This window comes from Rhinolophus sinicus, chromosome 16, assembly GCF_057876585.1.
Source record: "Rhinolophus sinicus isolate RSI-liver-muscle chromosome 16, RSI-T2T, whole genome shotgun sequence".
Taxonomy (NCBI): Eukaryota; Metazoa; Chordata; class Mammalia; order Chiroptera; family Rhinolophidae; genus Rhinolophus; species Rhinolophus sinicus.
Window position 1 is genome coordinate 188,655,227 of NC_142516.1, and position 20,829 is coordinate 188,676,055.

At 44.2% G+C, this 20,829-nt stretch overlaps 1 protein-coding gene across 4 annotated transcripts in view; it reads right to left on the bottom strand.

Moving 5' to 3' along the window:
- MCPH1 (microcephalin 1) overlaps positions 1 to 20,829 on the bottom strand; it is a 256,430-nt gene that overhangs the window by 5,423 nt on the left and 230,178 nt on the right. For all 4 annotated transcript variants that reach the window (XM_088793043.1, XM_074329290.2, XM_074329291.2 and 1 more), the window contains one exon: positions 8,138 to 8,180. In XM_088793043.1, coding sequence (XP_088649169.1) covers positions 8,138 to 8,180 — 43 coding nt within the window. The remainder of the gene's footprint in view (positions 1 to 8,137; positions 8,181 to 20,829) is intronic.

Sequence of the window (20,829 nt, forward strand, 5' to 3'; positions counted from 1 at the left end):
ATCTAGATGATTGTCTTCCTACTGCAACAGTAACTAACCAGTTCTGCTCCATCGGTGTTACACTGGTGGTCATTTTAAAGCATCAGCCACTCGGACCTCTTGCTGACCTTCTGTGCATGGAGCTGGATGGGCCTTCCCAGAATCTGGAATATTCTTCCCTATGGGGGAAGATTAACTGAAGGAAACTTCATTCCTGACGTGGAGCATCACACCAGCATTGGACTTACGCCTCCAGACTTCTTGAAAGCAAAAAAGAAAATCTGAACTTGTTTAAGCTCATTTGAGGTTGTTGTTATTTGCAGGCTGATTAATACAGGCTCCCTGATCCTGCTTTATATTATATTTCTATGCGACTCGTTACCTGTCTCCCCCTCACTAGAATGTAGGCTCCTTGAGAGGAGGGACTTTATTTTTTATGTATTTCTACAGCCTAGACCAATGCCTAGCAAACAACAGGAGGTCAATAAAAACTTGATGAATTAAAAAGGAAATCTGCACTCCAGGAAGATGCGTCGTGTTGGTTCCTAGGATGTGTTGGCTACCCCTGGCACACTGCCACTATGGATATACTTATGGGGTGCTTTCCTAACCCATGTCCCCTTCTCTGTCTCTGTGCCCAGACACACTGCTAAATGAGAGAGAGCGATAGAATCAGGATTATACAAGGGACCCCTCTGTCCCCCCCGGTGTCAGATCCAGGGCAATGAAGTCACAGATCCTCAGAGACAGACAATGAGCCAAACAACTAAGCACTAGAGCACCGCAGTCCTGTAGAATTGCAGCCATACTGGCATCATGGAAACCCCCAACGGCACACGTGTTTACCCTTTGGGAGAGTGGGAACACGTGAACTTGCAGAGAGAGAAACATGCAGCATGCACTCAGCCCATGTGCCCCAAAAGGGAGAGAGAAGGAAGAGATATCATCCCACTGTCTGTCTCGTGATTTCCACCTGAGGTCCAGCAACTGGGTTCAAGAAAGTTCCTTGATTCTTCATATGAATCAACTTTAGCCTAATCCCCTTTGCGTGGGTTTGCATTCTTTGTTTCAGGAAGTCCTGACATCTCTTCCGGGTATGTGCTCTGACGCTTCCGGTCTGCTCCACAGCTGCCTTCCTGCCGCCACATTCCTCTGCTGCCTAATAACCTGAGTCCGTTCACGCGGCTCCTTCCCGTTCTCCTCACCAGCCGTGCTGCTCAGTGCTCTCACGCTGTGGTGAGTGCTACCGTTTCTGCCGGATGCTGTCCTCTAACTCATTCTGCTGGATGTTCTTCCTCTCTAATGCATCCACTGGGACCTTGCCCCCTCCCCACGCCCCACAGCATAAAGTCCCCCTTAGCCCTCGAACAGTCCCTCTATGACAGGACTTACCGTAAGTTACTGCAATTGGGTGAAATGTGTGGTGGTGTTTGTCCTACCAGAGGAGGTGCTTTGAGGCTCCATCTCTCCCTCCTCTTTGTAGCCTCGGCCTGACCATTGTCCTCTACACGGCAGCGGCTCGGTCCTTCCTTCAGCATTTTTGGGCTGGCTGTGGTCAGCCTGGCCTCCTTCAGACGCCCGGCCACACACAGCCACTCCAGTCCCCAGGCGTCCTTCAGTGAGTCCATGCCCATCTCTGGGCTTAGCTTCCCCACTCTTTGCCACTGGCCCCCACGTCTACAAATGACTTCCCCTGAGCTGCAGACATTGTCTTTCCTTACTCGGCCTTCTTCACAGCTCAGCCTGGAAATTCTACAAGAATTTGAAATGTTCTTAGCAGAGTACCTCCACAACCACCCTGCTCTTTCCCGAATCCTCTGCTTGGTGCTAGAAGACTGGAAGTTGCCCTGCAGGCTTCCTGCGGCTTCCTCCACACACATGCCACCCTCTATTACTCAGCTGGCTGGTGGAGTTCCTTTACTCCAATTCCTTTTCTAGGAGGTGCCTTTGCACTTGGCCTGTCTGCTCCACTGTGGTGCCACAGACTTTGCCGAGCCCCTGACTTCCTCTCACCTGGACTGGGCTGGCATCTTAGCTCAAATCCATTCTCACACTGCCACCAGCACCACCTTTCTAAAACAAATCCGGCCTCACCCTTCTCCCTCTGAGAACCTTTCAATGACACCTCTTTCCTAAGGATAAAGTCACGCTTTCTCTGCGCCCTCCCTGGCCTGGCACAATCCGGGACTGCAGCCACAGTCCTGTGCAGGCACCATGGGGGTGGGGTGGTCACAGGCTCTGTGCTCAAGCAGGGCCTGACCCACATGTGCCTGCCATCAGGCCCTGCAAGTGACAATCTGGTGACAGTGCAAACCTGTGTCTCCTGGCCTCCTGCTTCAGAAACGACTCACGCAGGCTTTTGGTTTCACTTGCAATTCTTCCTTTCGAATTTCGTCTCCCCATGAAATATTTAAACTTGACACATGGTTATAACTTATTTTTGTTAGCTGGAGGCGCACTTCCCTTTGTTACAAATAAACTCCAGTAACTGACAACGATGCATCAGAACAGCAGACTAAAACAAATAATAAAATGAGAAAAACTTAAGGAGAGGTGGGTACCATGATGCCAGATGAGGTCTGTGCCACGCAGACCTCTGTGCCGAGGCCACAGCCGTGTCCCGAAGGAGGGTCCCAGCTTTCAGAGCCCAGCATCCATAAAAGTTGCTTGGGAGAAGCACAAGTAATCTAACAGCAGAGGATAACTGAATGATATGTCACAACATCAGTGGCAATTGCCTGTAACGCGCACAGCTTAAGGTCGGTACGACAGCACGGGATTCTGACCAGGTAGCAGCTCTCCAGTGGGCTGCCGAATCCAGGTAGCAGTGGGCATCTGAGCAGCCAGACACACTGATCAAGCAGACAACCATGCTTCCACACGCTCGCAGCCCGGGAGGGGAGCCCCCACACACGCTGCAACAACTGCTGACATCAACTGATGGGTATGCAAACACCAGTGCAGTTGCTGCACTGTGTAGCTCCGTGACTTCTTCTCGGTATTTTCTCTCTGTTGCAATGCTCACTTCCATTCTTATCCCAAGTTTGGTACATGATGATTACTTTGAACTCTATCATATAAATCACTTATCTCCCTTACATTAAGGGTCCCCCCCCAACTCCCCTCCCTTCCCTCCCCCTGAGGTTTCATCTTGTTCTTTTGTTTGGAACGTATGCCCTTGGCTCCTCATTTTGCTTGTCTCTCTCTACTTGTTTCTCTCTATTAGGCAAAGCAGCTGTCTCTCCCAGTCTTGAAGGCGTGGCCTTCCGTAGAGACAAGCCTCACCCCTCAACCTTCCCTGAGCTCTTGGTCGGCTCTCTAACCTCATGATGATCCAAGCAGCCTGTTTTATTTTCAACAGCTCCCAGGTTTGGAGGGTAAGCCAAGACCCATCAGTGATCCAAAGCAGGCTCTCAGCACCTAGATGCAGGCCGATTGGAAGCCAGACCCTCAGGCAGAAGCTTTTAAAGTACAAAGATATATATATATATATATACACACACACACACATACACACACACACACCCCCACACACACATACTCCTGTTGGCCTTCAACTGTAAGCCCTGTGGACTCCAGGCCAGGTGCTATGGAGGTGTCCTCTGGCAGCAGCTGCAAAAATCAGGGCACCGGACAAGGATGTAAGCTCCTTTCTGTGAGACACCAGCAGGCTGGAGTGAGGCAGAGGAGAGCGTGGAGATCGGGTCCACCGGCCTTCCATTAGAGCACTTCCACGGGCCCTTAAAAGGGCCAGACCAAAGCTCCTGGACGAGCAAACAGGCCTGTTTTCTGGATGACCTTGGGGTGGTAGTCAGCCAAGACCTGTCTCTCTGATTCTTACAGTCTCATAGGACCCTGGAACACAGCCCTGCCCTGGCCTTGACAACCAGGCAATCAACAGGTGTCCCCTAGGCTGTAGCCTCCAAAACGAGGGTACAAAATGTCAAAGATGGTACCTGAGATGGAAAAACAATCATGGCGCCTGCCAAGTCTGAGCAAGGCAGAGTGAGCATGCAAACATGGTACCCACTGGTTTTAGCAAGGCAGAAGGAGAGAGCAAGAAAGGCCTGCCAGCGCCTCTGCCCCCAGAGAGTACCCCAATAGGCACCCTACCCATCCTGCTGCTGCTTTAAGATTAGAAAATAAATCTTTTCCACATACATTCTGGGTGCTTTCAAGTAGCTGCTTCGGTGCTGGGCCCTGGGGGGAGGCAAGTCTGAGCACAACCTCATTAGGAGCAGGTTTTCATCCACTGTAGCCCTTTGGGTCTTGTGGACATGGGACCGGTTGGTTTTTCAAGCCAGATGTTCTGGGGACTCATCTCTCTGGTGCAGCTCTTAAAAGCTGGGGTGCGTGATGTGGGGTACGGACGCTTTCACTCTTCAGGGAGCTCTGGGTCTGTAGGTTCCCTCCCAATGGTGGGTTGCCCCCCTAGGGACGTGGCTTATGCTGAGACCGTCTCAGCCTCTCCTACCCACCTCGATGTGGCACTTTTCTCAGTTGCTGGTGTAAAGCAGCTGCTTGCCTAGTGTTCAGAGGGAATCGTTCCACATGTAGCTGTAGATTTGGTGTGTCTGTGGGAGGACGTGAGTTCAGGATATTGCTACGTCAGCACCTTAACAAAGGAACTTACACTTTTCAGAATAAGGTGGTCTTTTCATACTTGGATTACAGATTAAGTTGCCTTGCGCTATGTGATGATTACATGAAAGCTCGTCACGGGCTGGAAGGTACTTACTGAAAGTGACAACTAACTGTGCTTTAGGATAAGTGACCTCTAGCTCTTTTTCCTCGTGGTAGTTAGGTTGCAGGGCTAGTTACCTATTTGGAGTTTCCTAGTGTGTGGTATAAGCCATGCCATCTGCACACACAGAAATATGCATCCTTCTACTTTCTGTGGTAAAAGGAGAAACATCCCACCCATCCAAGTTAGGAGAGGAGCTAGGAGGGGCCGTTGGAATGTTGAGCCAGCCTATTATCTTAGCGACGAGGGCTCTGAGCACAAGAAAGTTGGAGTCTGCCCAGGTCACACAGCGGGTAGGAGGTGACGCTGGGACCAAGCTACAAGCCTTCGGTTTCCACTCCTTCACTCTCACGCTATATCTCCACGTGGCCCGTGTGTTTACGTAGAGGGGAAATCCGTGATATTTTCATGCAGATTTGAATTTGGCTTCATACACTCCTGTTCACCCTGGCAGGTAAAACTGACTTTATACTGAACTTTGTACCTTGACTTCCATTTTATTATAGTTCACCCAGTAGAACAAAAATCACATTTTAAGACTCACTTTCAAGTTAAGTGATGAATTTGCAAAGAAAAGTGTGTGTTTGAGTTGGTCGGCGAGGTGACCAGGTCACCAGGGTGTGGGAGGGTTTCCAGCTTCCTTTCTGGGAATTGTCGTCTCAGGGCCTCCTCTCCCCTGCGCCGCTCCCGCTCGCAACCTGTTTTCCTTTAGGTCTATAATCCAGTAATATTCACATTTGCTAGAAATGGTGATGGTATTGTTATACTCAGTGCTTAAGGCCTTTCATGCTTTAAAACAAATGTTGAAAATTATTAAAATTATTTTTCTTACCAATTGCTTTAACATTTCTGAAACACGACTGCTAAGATTCAGTCATACCATTTCTCTAATTGTACTCTTCTAATAATTTATGGCATTTAAACACATTGTGCTTTTTGTGTTGAGAGATACGTATTTTGGAAACGTTCCTGTTCCTTTTTTTTTCATTTCTGTAAAGAAAACACTACCACTGGAGACAGACCATTTGACTGAGCTACAGCTATTTGTGACTAAGCATTAATCACTCTTCTGTTCTAGTAGAGAATCCCCATAATAATTCCCCTTGTTATCTGCCAGGGGATGTCTACAGCCATCCTATATAATGTCATTCCGTCTGTTCTGAGGACCCTAGATATGTGTCACTTGCCTTGGCCTGTGACCATTTCATTATCTGGCCTCTGAGAGTCTTTCCAATAGCTTCAGTTGGACAAGCACTGACACCTTCTAGCACAGCTCCCATTGTCTCTGGCTTTCAAGCCTTTTGTTATGTGCTGTTCAGAGGGGATAAGAAGCTTTCTCTCTTCCTTTATTTTCCATACCACATTCTATTATTATTTTTCTTACCAAACTTAAAGCCTATATTTTTAAGTGGTTGTCTTTTCTCTTTTGGAAATCCAGGCCAATTTCTATTGTTTACTGAATAGTATATTACTTTCAGATTTGTCCTCTCTGCCAAGAGCTTTATTTATTAGTTAATATTACAACTGCAAAATCTTTCCACTTAAATCTTTCAAAACCCTGGTCTGTCTACAGAGTTTTCACCATTAATCTCATGTCTGAAGCAAAAGATATGTTATTATCTTACAACATTATCTCATGTTTGAACTCCCTACACATATTTTACGTTACGTTCTCCCTTTTTTAATCACGTCTGTATTTTCTTATTCAGTCTCTTGCCCACTATCGCTTAATTTAATAATTACTTAGACCTTAACCATATTTCCACACTGGACTGATATCACTTGGGGAAGACAGACTTGGTTCTTGTCTTCAGGACGCTTACAGACCAGGAAGGGAGAAGACTTATCATATTATTCAACAAGCGTTTCTTAGCACCTAAGTCCCTCATTGACTACAGCTAAGAGAAGACAAATAGCAACTACCTAGAGACGAAAGAGTAAACAACAGCAGGCAATGGGGAGGGAAATAAATGCTTGAAACATGGCCAAAACAAGTGGGTGTCCATGGCTTTTTTTGTCTCCTAACTTCTCACCTGAGGGTTGTCTGGCAACTTGATTGCTGAACTACACAATGGGTGCAGAGAGACAGCCTCCAAGAAAGACCCTGGATTTCTGGCCAAAGAACCAAGGAAAGAGGCCCCAGTGAGCTAAAGAATGCAGTGGGTGGATAATCTTTTCTTTTTACATTTTTCATTCTCTCTTGGTCCAGCCATGAAGCCAGCTCACCTCGCAGAGAAACACCGCTGTGGTGGTGTGAATAGGTACCTACAACTCCAAGAGAAAACCATCTCTGTGGCCAGAGGAACTGGGAAGAGAGGCCCCGGGGAATCAGACAATGTCAGGGGAACCCCAGACAGAAGTAAGTTGGAGAAGGTCATCCTTTAAGTCTGTCTGTGAATCTGTACAAGTCCTACGCTCGTCCAGAGCTGTGAATGCACGTAACAGACCCAAAGACAAAATAGGAACGCCTTGGAAAAGTAAACTGTCATAGGAAATACTACCCACAGGAGGCAAAAAGGAACTTGCAGTCTCCACCTAACCTGGCTGAGTGCCTGCTAAACAGACAACACAAAATCAGCATTCCCGAAGGACTTAAACAGGACCGAGAAGATCACAACACGATACTTAATGTGTTCCAGATATAATGCAGAATCACTTGATCTAAAACAAACTGGGAAAATATGACCATTTCTCAAGGGAAAAGAGAATACGATGCCAATAGTGAGATAACTCGGATAGTGCAATGAGTAGATAAATTCTTTAGTCTTATAACAATGCTTGAAAGAGATGAAAGGTAAAAATAAGTTCTCAAAAGAGAATTAAAACTATTTTTAAAAATAACAATATTTTAGGACTGAAAAATAAATATAATACAAAAAGTTTTAAATTAACTTGATGGGCTCAATAGTGAAATGAAGATATCAGAAAAGACACTAGAAATCAATCAATAGAAATGATCCAATCTGAAGTATAGGGAGAACAAAGATTCAAAACAAAGTTAATAGGGCCTTAGAGACCCGTGGGGCACTATCAACATTTTTAACATTTATTTCATTGGAGACCTAGAAGGAGAAGAGGTAAGAGATTGGTGCAGAAAAATTATTTTTTAAAAATGGCATTCTTAAAACTTACCACATTTGGGAGAAAACATTAACCTCAATGAACCTCATTTAGGAAAGACTTGAAGAAAACAATGCCAAGACACAATATAATCAAACTGCAAAAGGAAAGAGGATGGAAGCTGTGGTGGGGGCATGCGAGAAAGACAGAGAAAGACTGACTGAGACAGAAAGAAAGACACAGAGGAAGACAGAGAGGAAGCAAAAATAAGAGAAAAATAAGACGAGAAAAGCAGTAGATAAAAACAACACTACATATAGTGGGAAAAATACTGAATTAGTGAAGATTTCTTACCTGAGGCCAGAGTGGTCAGAAGACATGGAACATCTTCCAAGAGCTGAAAGGAAAAACAAAACAAGAAACTATGAACCCAGAATTCTATACGAATCAAAAATGTTCTTCACAAAAGAACGCAAAATACATTTTCAAATGAAAGAAAATTAAGAGAATTTGACACCAGTAACCAGCTGCTTAAGCAAATGTTACAGGCTAAGGCAAACATAGAACTTCCAGAATAATGAAGAGAAATTATTAATATCTGGACAAATATAATAAAGTATTTTTCTCCTTTTAGCTGCTTAAAATGTGTATGATGATTGAAAGCAAACAATATAACATTGTATAGTGAGGTTATCAATGTTTGCAGTTATAAGACATATGACAATGACATAAAAGGGATGAGGGATAAGATACTGATATGTTAGCAAGGCTTCTTTCTGTGGTTTGCTTAAAATGAGAAATTAACTGTAACAAGATTATAAAAGTATGTTGTAACATATAGAGCCACCAGTTTAAAAAAAAAGAAAGAAAGAAAAAAGCAATGAAAAGGTTTTATTAAAAAGATAAAAATAAATGGAATATAAATAAATTTTTAATAATACATTCAAAAAAAGCATGGAAGGGGAGGACAGGAACAACAACAACAACAAAAAGGACAAATAGAAAAATAAAATGGCCTAAATTCAACCATATCAATAATATTACATGTAAATAGTATAAACACACCCAGTAAAACACAGAGATTTTCACACTGAATTTACAAACAAAACTTCAGTATATGCTGTTTATAAGAAACCCACTTTAAATATAGCAACAGGTCAGAAGTAAAACTATGGGAAATGTAATATGCAAACACTAATCCAAAGAAAGCTGGAAAGGCCAAATTAATATTTAAAAAGTAGATTTTAGAGGAAAGACAATTATCACAAACAAAAACAAAATACATAATGATAAAAAGGTCAATTCACCAATAAGACAATCTTATGTGTATGCCCCTTACTATAGAGATTCAAAATATATGAAGCAAATCTGATAGAATTACACTAAAGTTTCAGCAACAACAACAACAACAGACTGTTAGAGCTAATAAACAATTCAACAAAGTTGCAGGATACAAAAATCAACATATAAAAATCCATTGCATTTCTATATACTAACAAGGACAATCCAAAAAGGAAATTAAAACAATTTCGTTTATGATAGAAAAAAACAAAACAAAAAAACCTAGGAATCAATTTAGCCAAGGAGATAAAAGACCTGTACACTGAAAAGTACAAGAAATTGCTGAAAGAAATTAAAGAAATCGAGAGACAGCCCATGTTCATGGACTGGAAGAATTAATACGCTAACATGACAGACAATACTACTCAAAGTGATCTGCAGACTTAATGCCATTCCTTTCATTATCCAAAGGTTATTTTTCTTTCACAAAAACAGACAAGCCCATCCTAAAATTCATTGGAATCTCAAGAGACCCCAAATGACCAAAATAATCTTGAAAAAGAACAAAGTTGGACTCTCACTTCCTCATTTCAAAGCCACAATCATCCAAAGAGTGTGATACTGGCAAGTGAACAGACATTTGGACCAATGGACTAGAATAGAAAGCCTATAAATAAACTATTGCATATGGTCAGCTGATTGTTGACAGAGATGCCAAGACCATTCGATGGGGAAAGGCCAGTCTTTTCACGTTAATGGTGCTAGGAAAACTGGATATTCACCAGCAAAAGAATGAAACTGAACCCTTCGTTTACACAATATACAAAAACTCAAAGTTGTTCAAAGAGCTAAATGTAAGAGCTAAAATTGTAAAACTCTTACAAGAAAACAGGGAAAATGTTTATGATATTGGATTTGGCAATGATTTCTAGGATAGGACACCAAAAACACTGGCAAGAAAAGAAAAATGCATAAATTGGACTTCATCAAAATTTAAAGCTTTTATGCTTTGAAAGACACTATCAAGAGAGTGAAAAGGCAACTCACAGAATGGGAGAAAATATTTGCAAATCACTCCCACAACTCAACAACAAAAACCAACCAAATTAAAAAATGGGCAAAAGACTTAAATAGACATTTCTCCAAAGAAGATATAAAAATGGCCAAAAAGCACATGAAAAGGTGCTCAACGTCACCTGTCCCTAGGGAAATGCAAATCAAAACCACAATGGAATACCACTTAACACCCAATAGGATGACTATTAAAAAACAAAACAAAACCAAAACCCAAAATCAAGAGTTGGTGAGAATGTGAAGAAATGCGAATCCTGTGTATTGCCAATGGGCATGTAAAATGTGCAGGCACTGTGGGAAACAGTTTGGTGGTTCCTCAAACAGAATTACCATATGATCCAGAAATTCTCCTTCTAGGTATATATTTTAAAAAACTGAAAGCAAGGCCACAAATATTTGTACACCAATGTTCACACCAGCATCATTTACAACCGCCAAAAGGCGGAAGCAAACCTAATATCCATGAACAAGTGAGATTATTTGTTTTAAGTAGCATGTACATACACCAAAATATTATTTATCCTTAAAAAGGAATGAAATTTCGCTAAATGCTACAAAACTCGATGAACCTTGAAATCATTATGCTAAGTGAAAGAAGCCAGCCAGACACAAAACGACTAATATTTCGTGACCTCATTAATATGAAGTACCTAGAACAGGCAATTACGTAGAGACGGAAAGCAGAATAGAAGTTACCAGGGATGATGGGGAGGGGGGGTAGGGAATTAATGTTTAGTGGCTACGAAGTTTCTGTTTGGGTTAATAAGAGTTCTGGAAATGGATCATGTTGAGACGGTTGGATAACCTTGGGAATGTACTTAAAGCCACTAAAATGTATACCTACAAATGTCTAAATGGTAAGTTTTATCACAAGTATATTTTACCACATTGACCAAGTAAAAACTTTAAAAAAATCTATCGAGTTTAAAAGAGGAAAATCTGCAATTGTACTTAGAGACCTAAAGACCTCTCTCAGTAACTGAGAGCAGATCTAGGCCAAAAATCAGCAACGATGTAGAAAAACTGAAAAACATTACCAATAAACTTAATCTCACTCATATTTATAGAATACTTTGCCAAAAACAGTAGAACATACATTATTTTCAAGTGTCCAGGAAACATTCACCAAAACAGACCTTATTCTGGACCATAAAACATACCCTAACAAATTTAAAAGTACAAAAAGCATTTCAAGTGTTTTCACTGACCATAATAGAATTGAACTAGAAATCAATACTAGGAAAATACCTGAAAAAAAATCCCCAAATAGTTGTAAATTAAAAAATGTACTTCTCAATAGCTAATGGGCCAGGAGGACATTTCTAGGACAATTATAGAAGTTTAAATTGAATAGAATTGAAAAGGCAATATAGCATATTTGTGGTATGCCAAAGAAACTGGAAAAAAGAACAGTAAATTAAATCCAAAGCAGGAATAAAATAATAAAGAAAAGAGCGAAAATCAACCAAGTTTAAAATGGACAATAGAAGAAATTGAATCCCAACTGGTTCTTTGAAAAGATCAATATGCTTAATAAATTAGTAACTAGGCTGATCAAGAAAAAATTAGAGAATACACAAATTGCAAGTATCAGAAATGAAAGACTGGACTCCACTACTGATCCCATAAACATCAAAAGAACAAGCGAACACTATGACCAACTCTATCCTCATAAATTAGCAATTAAGATTAAATGGACCAATTATTTGAAAGACACAAGCTACCAAACCTTGCTCAAAAAGAAACAAATAGTTCCATATTTATTTTTAAAAACTGGATTTGTAGTTTAAAAAACAAAACAAAACAAAACTTCCCACTAAGAAAACACCAAGGCTAAATGACCTAATTCATTGGTGAATTCTACCAATCTCTTCCAGAACACAAGAGGAAAGATCTCTTCCCAATACACTTTACGAGGCATTACTCTGATACAGAAGTCATAAAAAAGACAAGAGAACTAGAGACCAATATGCTTCAGGAAAAGAGTCATAAAATTATCAGCAAGATAGAAGCAAGTCAAATCTATCCATATATGAAGAGGATAATACATCACAAGCAAGGGAGGTTCATTCCAGGAGTGCAAGTCTGGCCCAACAGTCACGTCAGTCAGTGTAACTTGCCATATTCGCAGAAGAAGGAAAAAAGCACACATAGTCATCTCAATAGATGAAATTACCTTTTGAAAAAAAATTGAAATTCAATGTAATTCATCACATTGAAAAATAAGAAAAAACAAATGTTCAGATGCAGAAAAAGAATTCAGCAAAATTCAATATCTGTTCCTGATTTATAAAACAAAAAGTGCCAGCAAACTAGGAATAGACTTTGTGTTAGTTTCCTAGTACTGTCATAACAAAGTACCCCAAACTGGTTGGCTTAAAGAAATAGAAATTATTGCCTCACACTTCTGGAGGCCAGAAGTCCCAAAATCAAGGTATGGCAGGGCCGTGCCCTCGCTGACCATTCCAGGGTAGAATCTTTTGCCTCTTTTCGCCTCTGCTGTTTGCTGGCAATCCTTGGTATTCTTTGGCTTAGTCCATTCACATGACTGTCTTTTATCTGTATGTCTTCAGCTTGTCATTCTTCTCTATATGTCTCACCATACGATCCAGCAATCACACTCCTTAGTATTTACCCAAAGGTGTTGAAAACTTATGTCCACACAAAACCCTGTACATAGATGATTATATCTGTTTTATTCCTAATTGCCAAAACTTGGAAGTACACAAGGCGTCCTTCAGTATGTGAGTGGATACACTGTGGTCTATCCAGTGTGGTATTATTGTTATAAAAAGAAATGAGATCAGCGTGCTGAGAGCACCACAGCCAGGCACCGGGACGTGGGCTTCTTCCCTGTGCACAGGTCTCCTGAGTCTTAGGGTGTGGGGGTGTGTGTGGAGGGCTTGAGATTTCTGAGCTGCTGAAAGCCCAGAGCTGCCTCTGCCCCCTGCTGTTAACCCCTGCGTGTGTCTCTGCAGCTGTAATTGTCCTTTTGCAGCAACACCCAGAAAAGGTGGGGGCTGGGAAGGGAGGTGTCTGCCGTCTCACAGTCCAGCAGTGTCACATTCTTCCCAGCCTCTGCCCTAGGTCACAGTTGCAAAGCAGCTTTTTCCAGGTCCTGAGCAGCACAGCTCCTCTGTCATCTGACATACTCTTCAGTTCAGGGACCAGCTTGAGACTCTGGAAGGGTGGGGCTAGGATTGCTGTGGGAGAGTGGGGGAAGGGGCCCAGGTATGGCTTTTGCTTTTTCGTTTGCCCGAGGCCCCAGCTGGAGATCTCCGCTGAGGTTACTGCCTCAAACATGGGATACCCTGCTCTCTCCGCAGGAAGATCAGCTGTGGGACACAGAGAAAGAGCCCATCTCCTGGCTCTTGTGATCTCTGGTCTGTGCCCTGCCCACTCCCCTGCGTCTCGACACGGCTCCCTTCCCTCTTCCCCTGCTCACCTGTTTGCCCACCTTCGAGTAGTCCTCCTGTGAGGGTCTGTGTGATGAGCAGAGTGCTTGGATGGGTTATACATGTTCAATTTGTGGTACGTTCCGGAGGAGAGCTCAAGAAGACCACCTCGCTGCTGCCATTCCTCTAGACTCCATTGTTTGATTCAGCTGAGCTGGTGGTAGAATCTAGACAAGGATTGTGCTGAATGGAGTGTTAAACCATTGGGTTTATTCCTGCTCCGGGCTCCAACACACTTCAGGGAAATGTTCCATTCTCACCAATAGTGGTGACCCAACCATGCTCTGACCTCTAAGAAGAAGGGCATGTGGGGCTGTTGGCAGCTCATGTCATGCACATCTTCAGACAGTGCTGGAATCTTGGGGGAAGAAACACTCTATTTCCGTTGGCTGACAGGATATGACGTCATCCTGTGGCAGTTGGTGGGCATCTTGCTTTCGTAAAGGGAAAGACCACCTGAGAGCGACACCAGCACAGAGGGAAGGAGGCAAAGCCAACAGGTCAGGAGAGGGGATTCCTGTTGACATCATTGAGCACACAGGAAGGAGAATCTCTCACAGAAGCCCCTGTGGACTTCCTATAATATCTCATTGGCCAAAACTGGGTCATGAGTCCCTGCCTCATCCAGTCGCTAGCAAGGGGTTAGGGGAGGGGAGTGATTGCCATAACTGACTTGGACCAACTGTGATTCCTTCCAACTGAGCATCCACAGGAAGAAGGCAGCATGTGTGCTATGTGAGCAAGCAACACCATCCTGCCACAAAGGAGAAATGGACAAGGGAGCTGAGGGTTCAAAGCCAAGGGAACAGAAGACCAAGAGGGTACCCCTTGCAAAGGTGCAGAGTTGTGTCAATTAAGTCCAAGTATTACATCACTCCACACTCCTCAAACTGGAGGATGCAAAACAAGAATATCCAATACACATTCTGAAGCAAGACATTTATTGAAAGGTTTGGAAAACCAAGTACTTTAATAGGAACCATTCCTTCTCACAGAGCAGGGGAGGGAAGAAGGGCCTCAGGAAAAACAGTCCAGTCTCTGAAGTTTCACCCAGTTGGGGGCCGAAGTGGTGGACCTGCAGCGAGGGTGGTCTCTCCTCTTGTCTCCCAGGGATCTCCAGGCTGTGTCCTCCAAGGAGGTGCTTCTGAAGGCCCCGCGATGCTGGATGCCACGGCGATGCCAGATACCCTGGCTGGGAATCCCACGCAGAGAACGCCACGGCACTTTGCACATCTCCATGTCCGCTGGACCACGTCCTCTCGCCCACGGCTCCTTGCACATACCATGTGTATTTCTTGTACTGCTGCCATCTCAGTTTGCACCCAGCCTCTGGCCGATGTCCCCCACCACATGGTCGGGTCGGGTCCCTGGACCTCAGCTTCGTCCCGTTCAGCCTTTAAAATGCAGGGAGCCCGGCCTGACCTCCCCGGAGTCTTGTTGTAGCCCTGCCTTGTCATACAAAATCTAAAGAGGCTTTATTACCTGACTGCGTTTGCAGAACCCTTTCTTGGGTGGCAGACAGAAGAGTTTTCTTAAAAAGTTCAACTATCTCCTAGCGACCTACCGCTGGCCCTGCTTGATTTCTTCTGGGTTTCCACTGCTGCTGCTGGTGCTGTGGCTGGAGAGAGAATCCCCAGGGTGACACTGGGGGGGGCTGGGCTAAGGGTGGCGGTGCTGGAACCAGGGCTGAGCTCGGGAGTTGTGGTTCTGGAGTCCCGGCTGGTCACAGAAGTGGCAGTCCTGGAGCCTGGTCTGTACTCGGGAGTGGCGGTCCTGGAGCCACAGCTCAGCTCTGGAATGGTGGTCCTGGACCCCCAGCTGGGCTTGGGAGTGGCAGTGTTGGATCCCGTGCTGGATGGGGGGCTGGTGGTCCTGGACTCAGAAATGGTGGTGCTAGACACCAGGATGGCTGTAGGACTGGCAGACTCCTGGGCCTTCTGGCCTGGCTCATGGTCCATAGGCTGCTGCTCTGCCTGCTGGGAACTGGACCGCTCGGATTGAACCTCCTGGGCTGGGGACGGACTGTGGCTCTGGAACTCAGGAGGATGGAGGGCTTTACCTTGATGGTGCGATACTGGAGTTTTGGTTTCTGTGTGTGTAAGCTGCGGTACGCTACCACGATGTTGTTATTGTAGGTTTTGTTTGACAATGTGTCCTTGACGTCTTCTCAACGAAAGCCCAGATTCTTCTATTACTGAGGGGTCTACGACATCACTGGGGGGCTCAACGTAAGGCTTCAGTTCTTCCTCTTGGCCCACGTTTAGCCAAGGATGTGGCCTTCAGATTTTCTCTCTGCTCAGGGTTGAGGGTTAGCAGTTTTTTGAGGAAGTTTTGTACGTCAATGGATAGATAGGGAGGCACCGCATACTGCCCGCTGCCTGTCTTCTTCGTAAGCTCTTTCCAGCTCTTTGCCTCGAAAGGGATGGCGTTCGTAAGCATCTGGTACAGCAGCACTCAACGCTCCAGATGTCCGCGGCACGACCTTCATATGTTTGGCCCAGGAACAGTTCTGGGGCTGCATACAGGGTCTGCCACAGGACGTGCTGAGTTGATGGACATTGGAGGAAGCTCCAAGTCCAAAGTCTCCAAGCTTAGCGTTCATCTGAGCGTCTAACAGCACGTTCTCTGGCTTCAGGTCCCGGTGAGCAATGCCCTTCTCCTGGCAGTGTGCACTGCTGACACGAGCTGCCGGAAGACGCCACGGGCCGTGTCCTCTGACATGCGGCCATTGTCACGCAGGAAGCTCAGCATGTCCTCTCCAGGCACGAGCTCCATGACTAGGAAGAAGGATTCCTCCCAGCTGATCACGTGGAATAGTTGGACGATGTTCAGATGGTGCAAGTCGGCCATGCAGCGGACTTCGTGCAGGAGGGATCTGCGCGTTCTGTAGCTGACCTCTTGGTGGATGACTTTCACAGCCACCTTCGTCTCCGTGAGAATGTGCTTGCCCAAGACTACCTTGGGAAAGGTGCCCTCTCCGAGGCTTCCCTGGAGCTCGTAATGGGCACTGAGGGGCTCCCGTCAACACGGATGTCTGTGATGTCACATAACATGGTGACCTGCTAACTACGCTCACTGACGATGCTATGCTCTCCAACTGTGCTACCAAACAATAGCTATACTAATTACGCTGACTAATATACTAACTGTATCGACAATATTACTGTGCTAATAGACAATAATAACTATAGTAACCACTGACTATATATACCAAGGGGAAAAGAAGGAGAAAACACACTAAAAGGTCCAAGTGCAACAGGTCACCACCACTCAGCTTCCTGGGGTGTAACGGACAGCGAGCTCAGCCCAGCCAGGGCCTCTTTAGCAGCTTTGGGTCCTTCCCTCACACGGGTGCTTTATGAGCTCAGAGCCAGAAACTGACCATATATGGTTAAGGATAAAATACAGTGGTTTTCTGTTTGGGGTTTTAAGACCCCTTTACTCTGAATAAAAGAGGCGACCCCAGAGAAATTTTTATTTATGTGGGATATTAAAGACTGATGTTTACTTTACTAGAATTTAAAGTCTGTAGGATGCTTAAAAAAACAACAACAACAACAGACGTGTGTATTAGAATGTTTTTCCAGGGGTGGATAGTGTTGCAGTTTGAAAAGCCCTTAAGATGATTTGTTTCCACTCCCTTAGCCCAAGAAATGGTGCTACCCTTTGAGAAGCACTATTTGGGTGTATAATAAACTAACTTTTTATGTAAAATGTCCATTTAAAAGGTATCTACAAGCAATTGTTCTTTAAAACCACCTTGTGCGTATTAATACCATAGCTTAGCTGAGTAGTTCCCTCAGAAAATACTTTCAGGTATGTATTCATTTTGCATAACTTCATTTGTTTTTTTAAATAAATGGAACCTTGTTAAAAGTGAAAAAAAGAAAAAAAGAAAAAAAGAAATGAGCTATCAGTCCACAAAGACATGGAAGGATCTTAAATGCTAAGTGAAAGAAGCCCACCTGAAAAGGCTATATACTGTGTGATTCCAACTAGATGACATTCTAGGAAAGGCAAAACTATGGAGACAGTAAAGAAATCAAGGGTTGTCAGGGGCTGGGGGGAGGAAGGGATAAATAGGAAGAGCACAGAGGATTTTTGGGGCAGTAAAACTATTATTTTCTATGATACTATAATGACGGGTACAGGTCATTACACATTTCTCAAAGCCCATAGAATGTCAGCACCAAGAGTGAGCCCTAAGGTAAACTATAAACTCTAATAATAATGTATTAATATTGGCTCAGCAACTGTTACAAATGTGCAACACTAACGTAAGATGTTAAAAAAAATAGGGAAACTAGGTGGTGTGTGAGGGGATATATGAGAACTTTGTACTTTTTGCTTAATATTTTATGTCGATATAAAACTGCTAAAACTGTCTATTTTCATAACTCTCTAATTAAAAAAAAATTATAGCCTCTCATTGACCACCCTCTTTTGTTTTTTACCAACATGTAAAACTGGGGTGTAAGTTTTACTAACATTACCTGTTCTCATCCCTGTTCTTTCTGTGCTTGATTTCCCAGCATGTAGAAGACTTGACAAATTCTCCTCTCTTCCCAGTCAAAAATAACCACCAGCAGAGGGCGCTAGAACGCAGCCATCCCCCTCCAGAGAGCCGAGGGGGTCGTGCTCTGCGCGCTTGGCTCTCACTGTCCCAGGCGTGACCATGGGAAAATTTAGTGCAGGGGTTTTCAAAGAATTTAGAAGCTTTGCGTGTATTCTGCAGGGTGCTTTATGAATATTCGTGAAGAAAGCAGACAAGTACTTTGGACACCAGAAGTACACTTTTTACTGGAGGATAATGTGTAAGGAAAGTCGAAAGATTTTTTTCATTTTGTAGACACTACAGTTCTCAGTGTAGCTGGGTTCTCAAGAAAATTAAATTTCAGTTAACAACTGTTAAGTGAGGGATCCAAGTTTTGGCTTTTTTTTTTTTTTCCCCAAAGAAAATTCCTAGTAATGAGAGAGAATGAATGGAGATATTAAAAGCTTCGTTTAAGCATACATTTCTCAGAACTATTTAATTTGTGAAATCATTTTATTTTCAGGTCTTTGGGTATCTGAGGAACGTTAAAGTTGCTAAGAGGTTCATTAAGAGTTTCGTTTAGCTTCCTCAGTAAAGTTCTGAATGTGATTTTGCTTTATTCCCAGAGGTTATCCAAGAAAGGAAGTGGAGAATGTTCTTTTAGAAAGCATGAAGTGGGAAAATGTTTAAAACTATTTATAGCAGCACTTAGCTGTGGAAATCCCAGACTTTACCATCTATTTATAGTTATTCTTTGGGTTAAAAGGGTGAAACCAGAAATCTTGAAAATGCTGTATGCTTTTATCCAGCAGTTGAAACTAATAAGCTGTCTTTTTGTGGTTATGATAACCAGATACTTAGAAGAGTAATTCTGGAAATGACAATAAATACATCTTGGTTAAGGGAAACAAAACGGTCTAAATCTTAAAGAGCAATGTTTTTCCTGATTAAGTGATTCTTACTTGGTTTTCTTGTGTTTTTGACTTCACTGCAAATTGGATTCTGTCTGTAGCATGTGGGCTACCTAATGAAAAGTAGGAAGGAGAGAGGGTTTACAAAAATCTGTGGGGGAGCAGGGGGGGTGCTAACGGATGAATTTCCGACACTGGTTGATTAAGTTGAATAAAAAGAAGGCCAGGTCAAATTACCAAGCCTCAAACAGCAGACTTGAAACATTCCTCTGAAGAATACCAATTTCTGAAAATGCCAGCCTTTAACATGTGACATAGGCTTTGCATATATGAAGCTTGGACTATATAATATTGGGACCCTTAGGAACTTGACTGTGTTATCTTAATTATGTTTTCTGGAGGGAAAAGACAAGTTAGGCAGGGATTGTAGCAGAGTGTTCAGAGCTCATGAGAGCTTGGCTGGGGTGGAGGCCGCGATCTGGAGGGAAGGGGGAGCTGCAAGTCCCGAGAATACAATCGGTTGCCTTCCTGGGGTGTTCAAGTGTTAAGCATGAACTTCTTCCAGCCAAAGGGAAACGCTCGTCTTAATCATAATGTAACCTTTGGCTGTGTGATATTTTAGAGATAATTAAGAAGGGAGAAATACAGTGGTAGGAAAACAACAAAATCACGTTGCCTCAGCTTTCTTGGCGCACGCCCGCCCCCCACAAAATCCCACCTGCCTAGGGGTTATTCATGATCAGTACTGTGGCTCTCTAAGCAGACGCTGTAGAACCCGTGCTTTGTGGTAAGCAGCGTAGACAGCAGAACCACAGCGCAATTGTGTGTGCACAGTGCACAGAAGCATTTTATCTACTGCTCCATTTTTTAAGTTCTATTCTGCTGCCTGGGCGGATCCGGGGGTCACGCCAGAGCACACCCCAAGCCTCCTCGGGAACCTGATGGTCCTGCCTCGTAAGCTGAGGATGAACCCCACCCAGCCTCTTCGTTTCCACCCACCTGTGCCAGCGACCTCTTCTTTTCGATTCCCAAATCGCTAGTGGCTGAGGCCATCCGTTTGTCACTTAGTCACATGCTGCCTTACGCCACCTCTGACGCCACTGTCCCTTCTTTGCTTCCTGTCGCAGCTCCACTTGAGCACTGGCTTCCTGTGGCCGTGTGGTTTGTCGGTCGGCACCGCTGGCACCTGTCCTCAACACCCTCGGTTTCTTTTGTTGAGGACCTGACTGGTCTCCGTGGAAACGACACTCTCTTCACCAGATGGAAACTGGGGTGGCAAGTTAGGCCCTGGAATCCTCACTCTATTCCTGCCATCAACATTTCGAGTGATTCTAGACAATCACTTAGCATCGCTAAGTCTGTTTCCTGTGGTCTGAAAGGAAAGACGGGGCAGGTAATCCTTAAAGTTCCTCTGGTTCCAGAGCTTCGTCTCCCTCCCCTCCCCCCCCCCCAGGACTGCACTAAACTCTGAGGATGACGAGACCATCCCATTCACAACAAGCCCCCAGGACTGCAGGTAACACCTGTAATTCCAAACCCCGCAGCCCCCACCCTGAGTATTGGAAGGAAGTCCAGGCAGGTTAAGGAAGAGACGCTGCCCCACTCAGAAGCTGTGGGCTCTGCAGAAAAGACGACTCCCACAGTGAACTGGCCTTTCCACGTCCAGATGAGATATGGACACAAAGCACTTGGCCCAGAGGCGTCACCGGGCCCAGTGAGCAGATCCCCAGTAGATGGAGCTGTGACGAGGACAAGGGGCGTCGCCTCTACCTCTCTGTGTCTTGTCCTTGA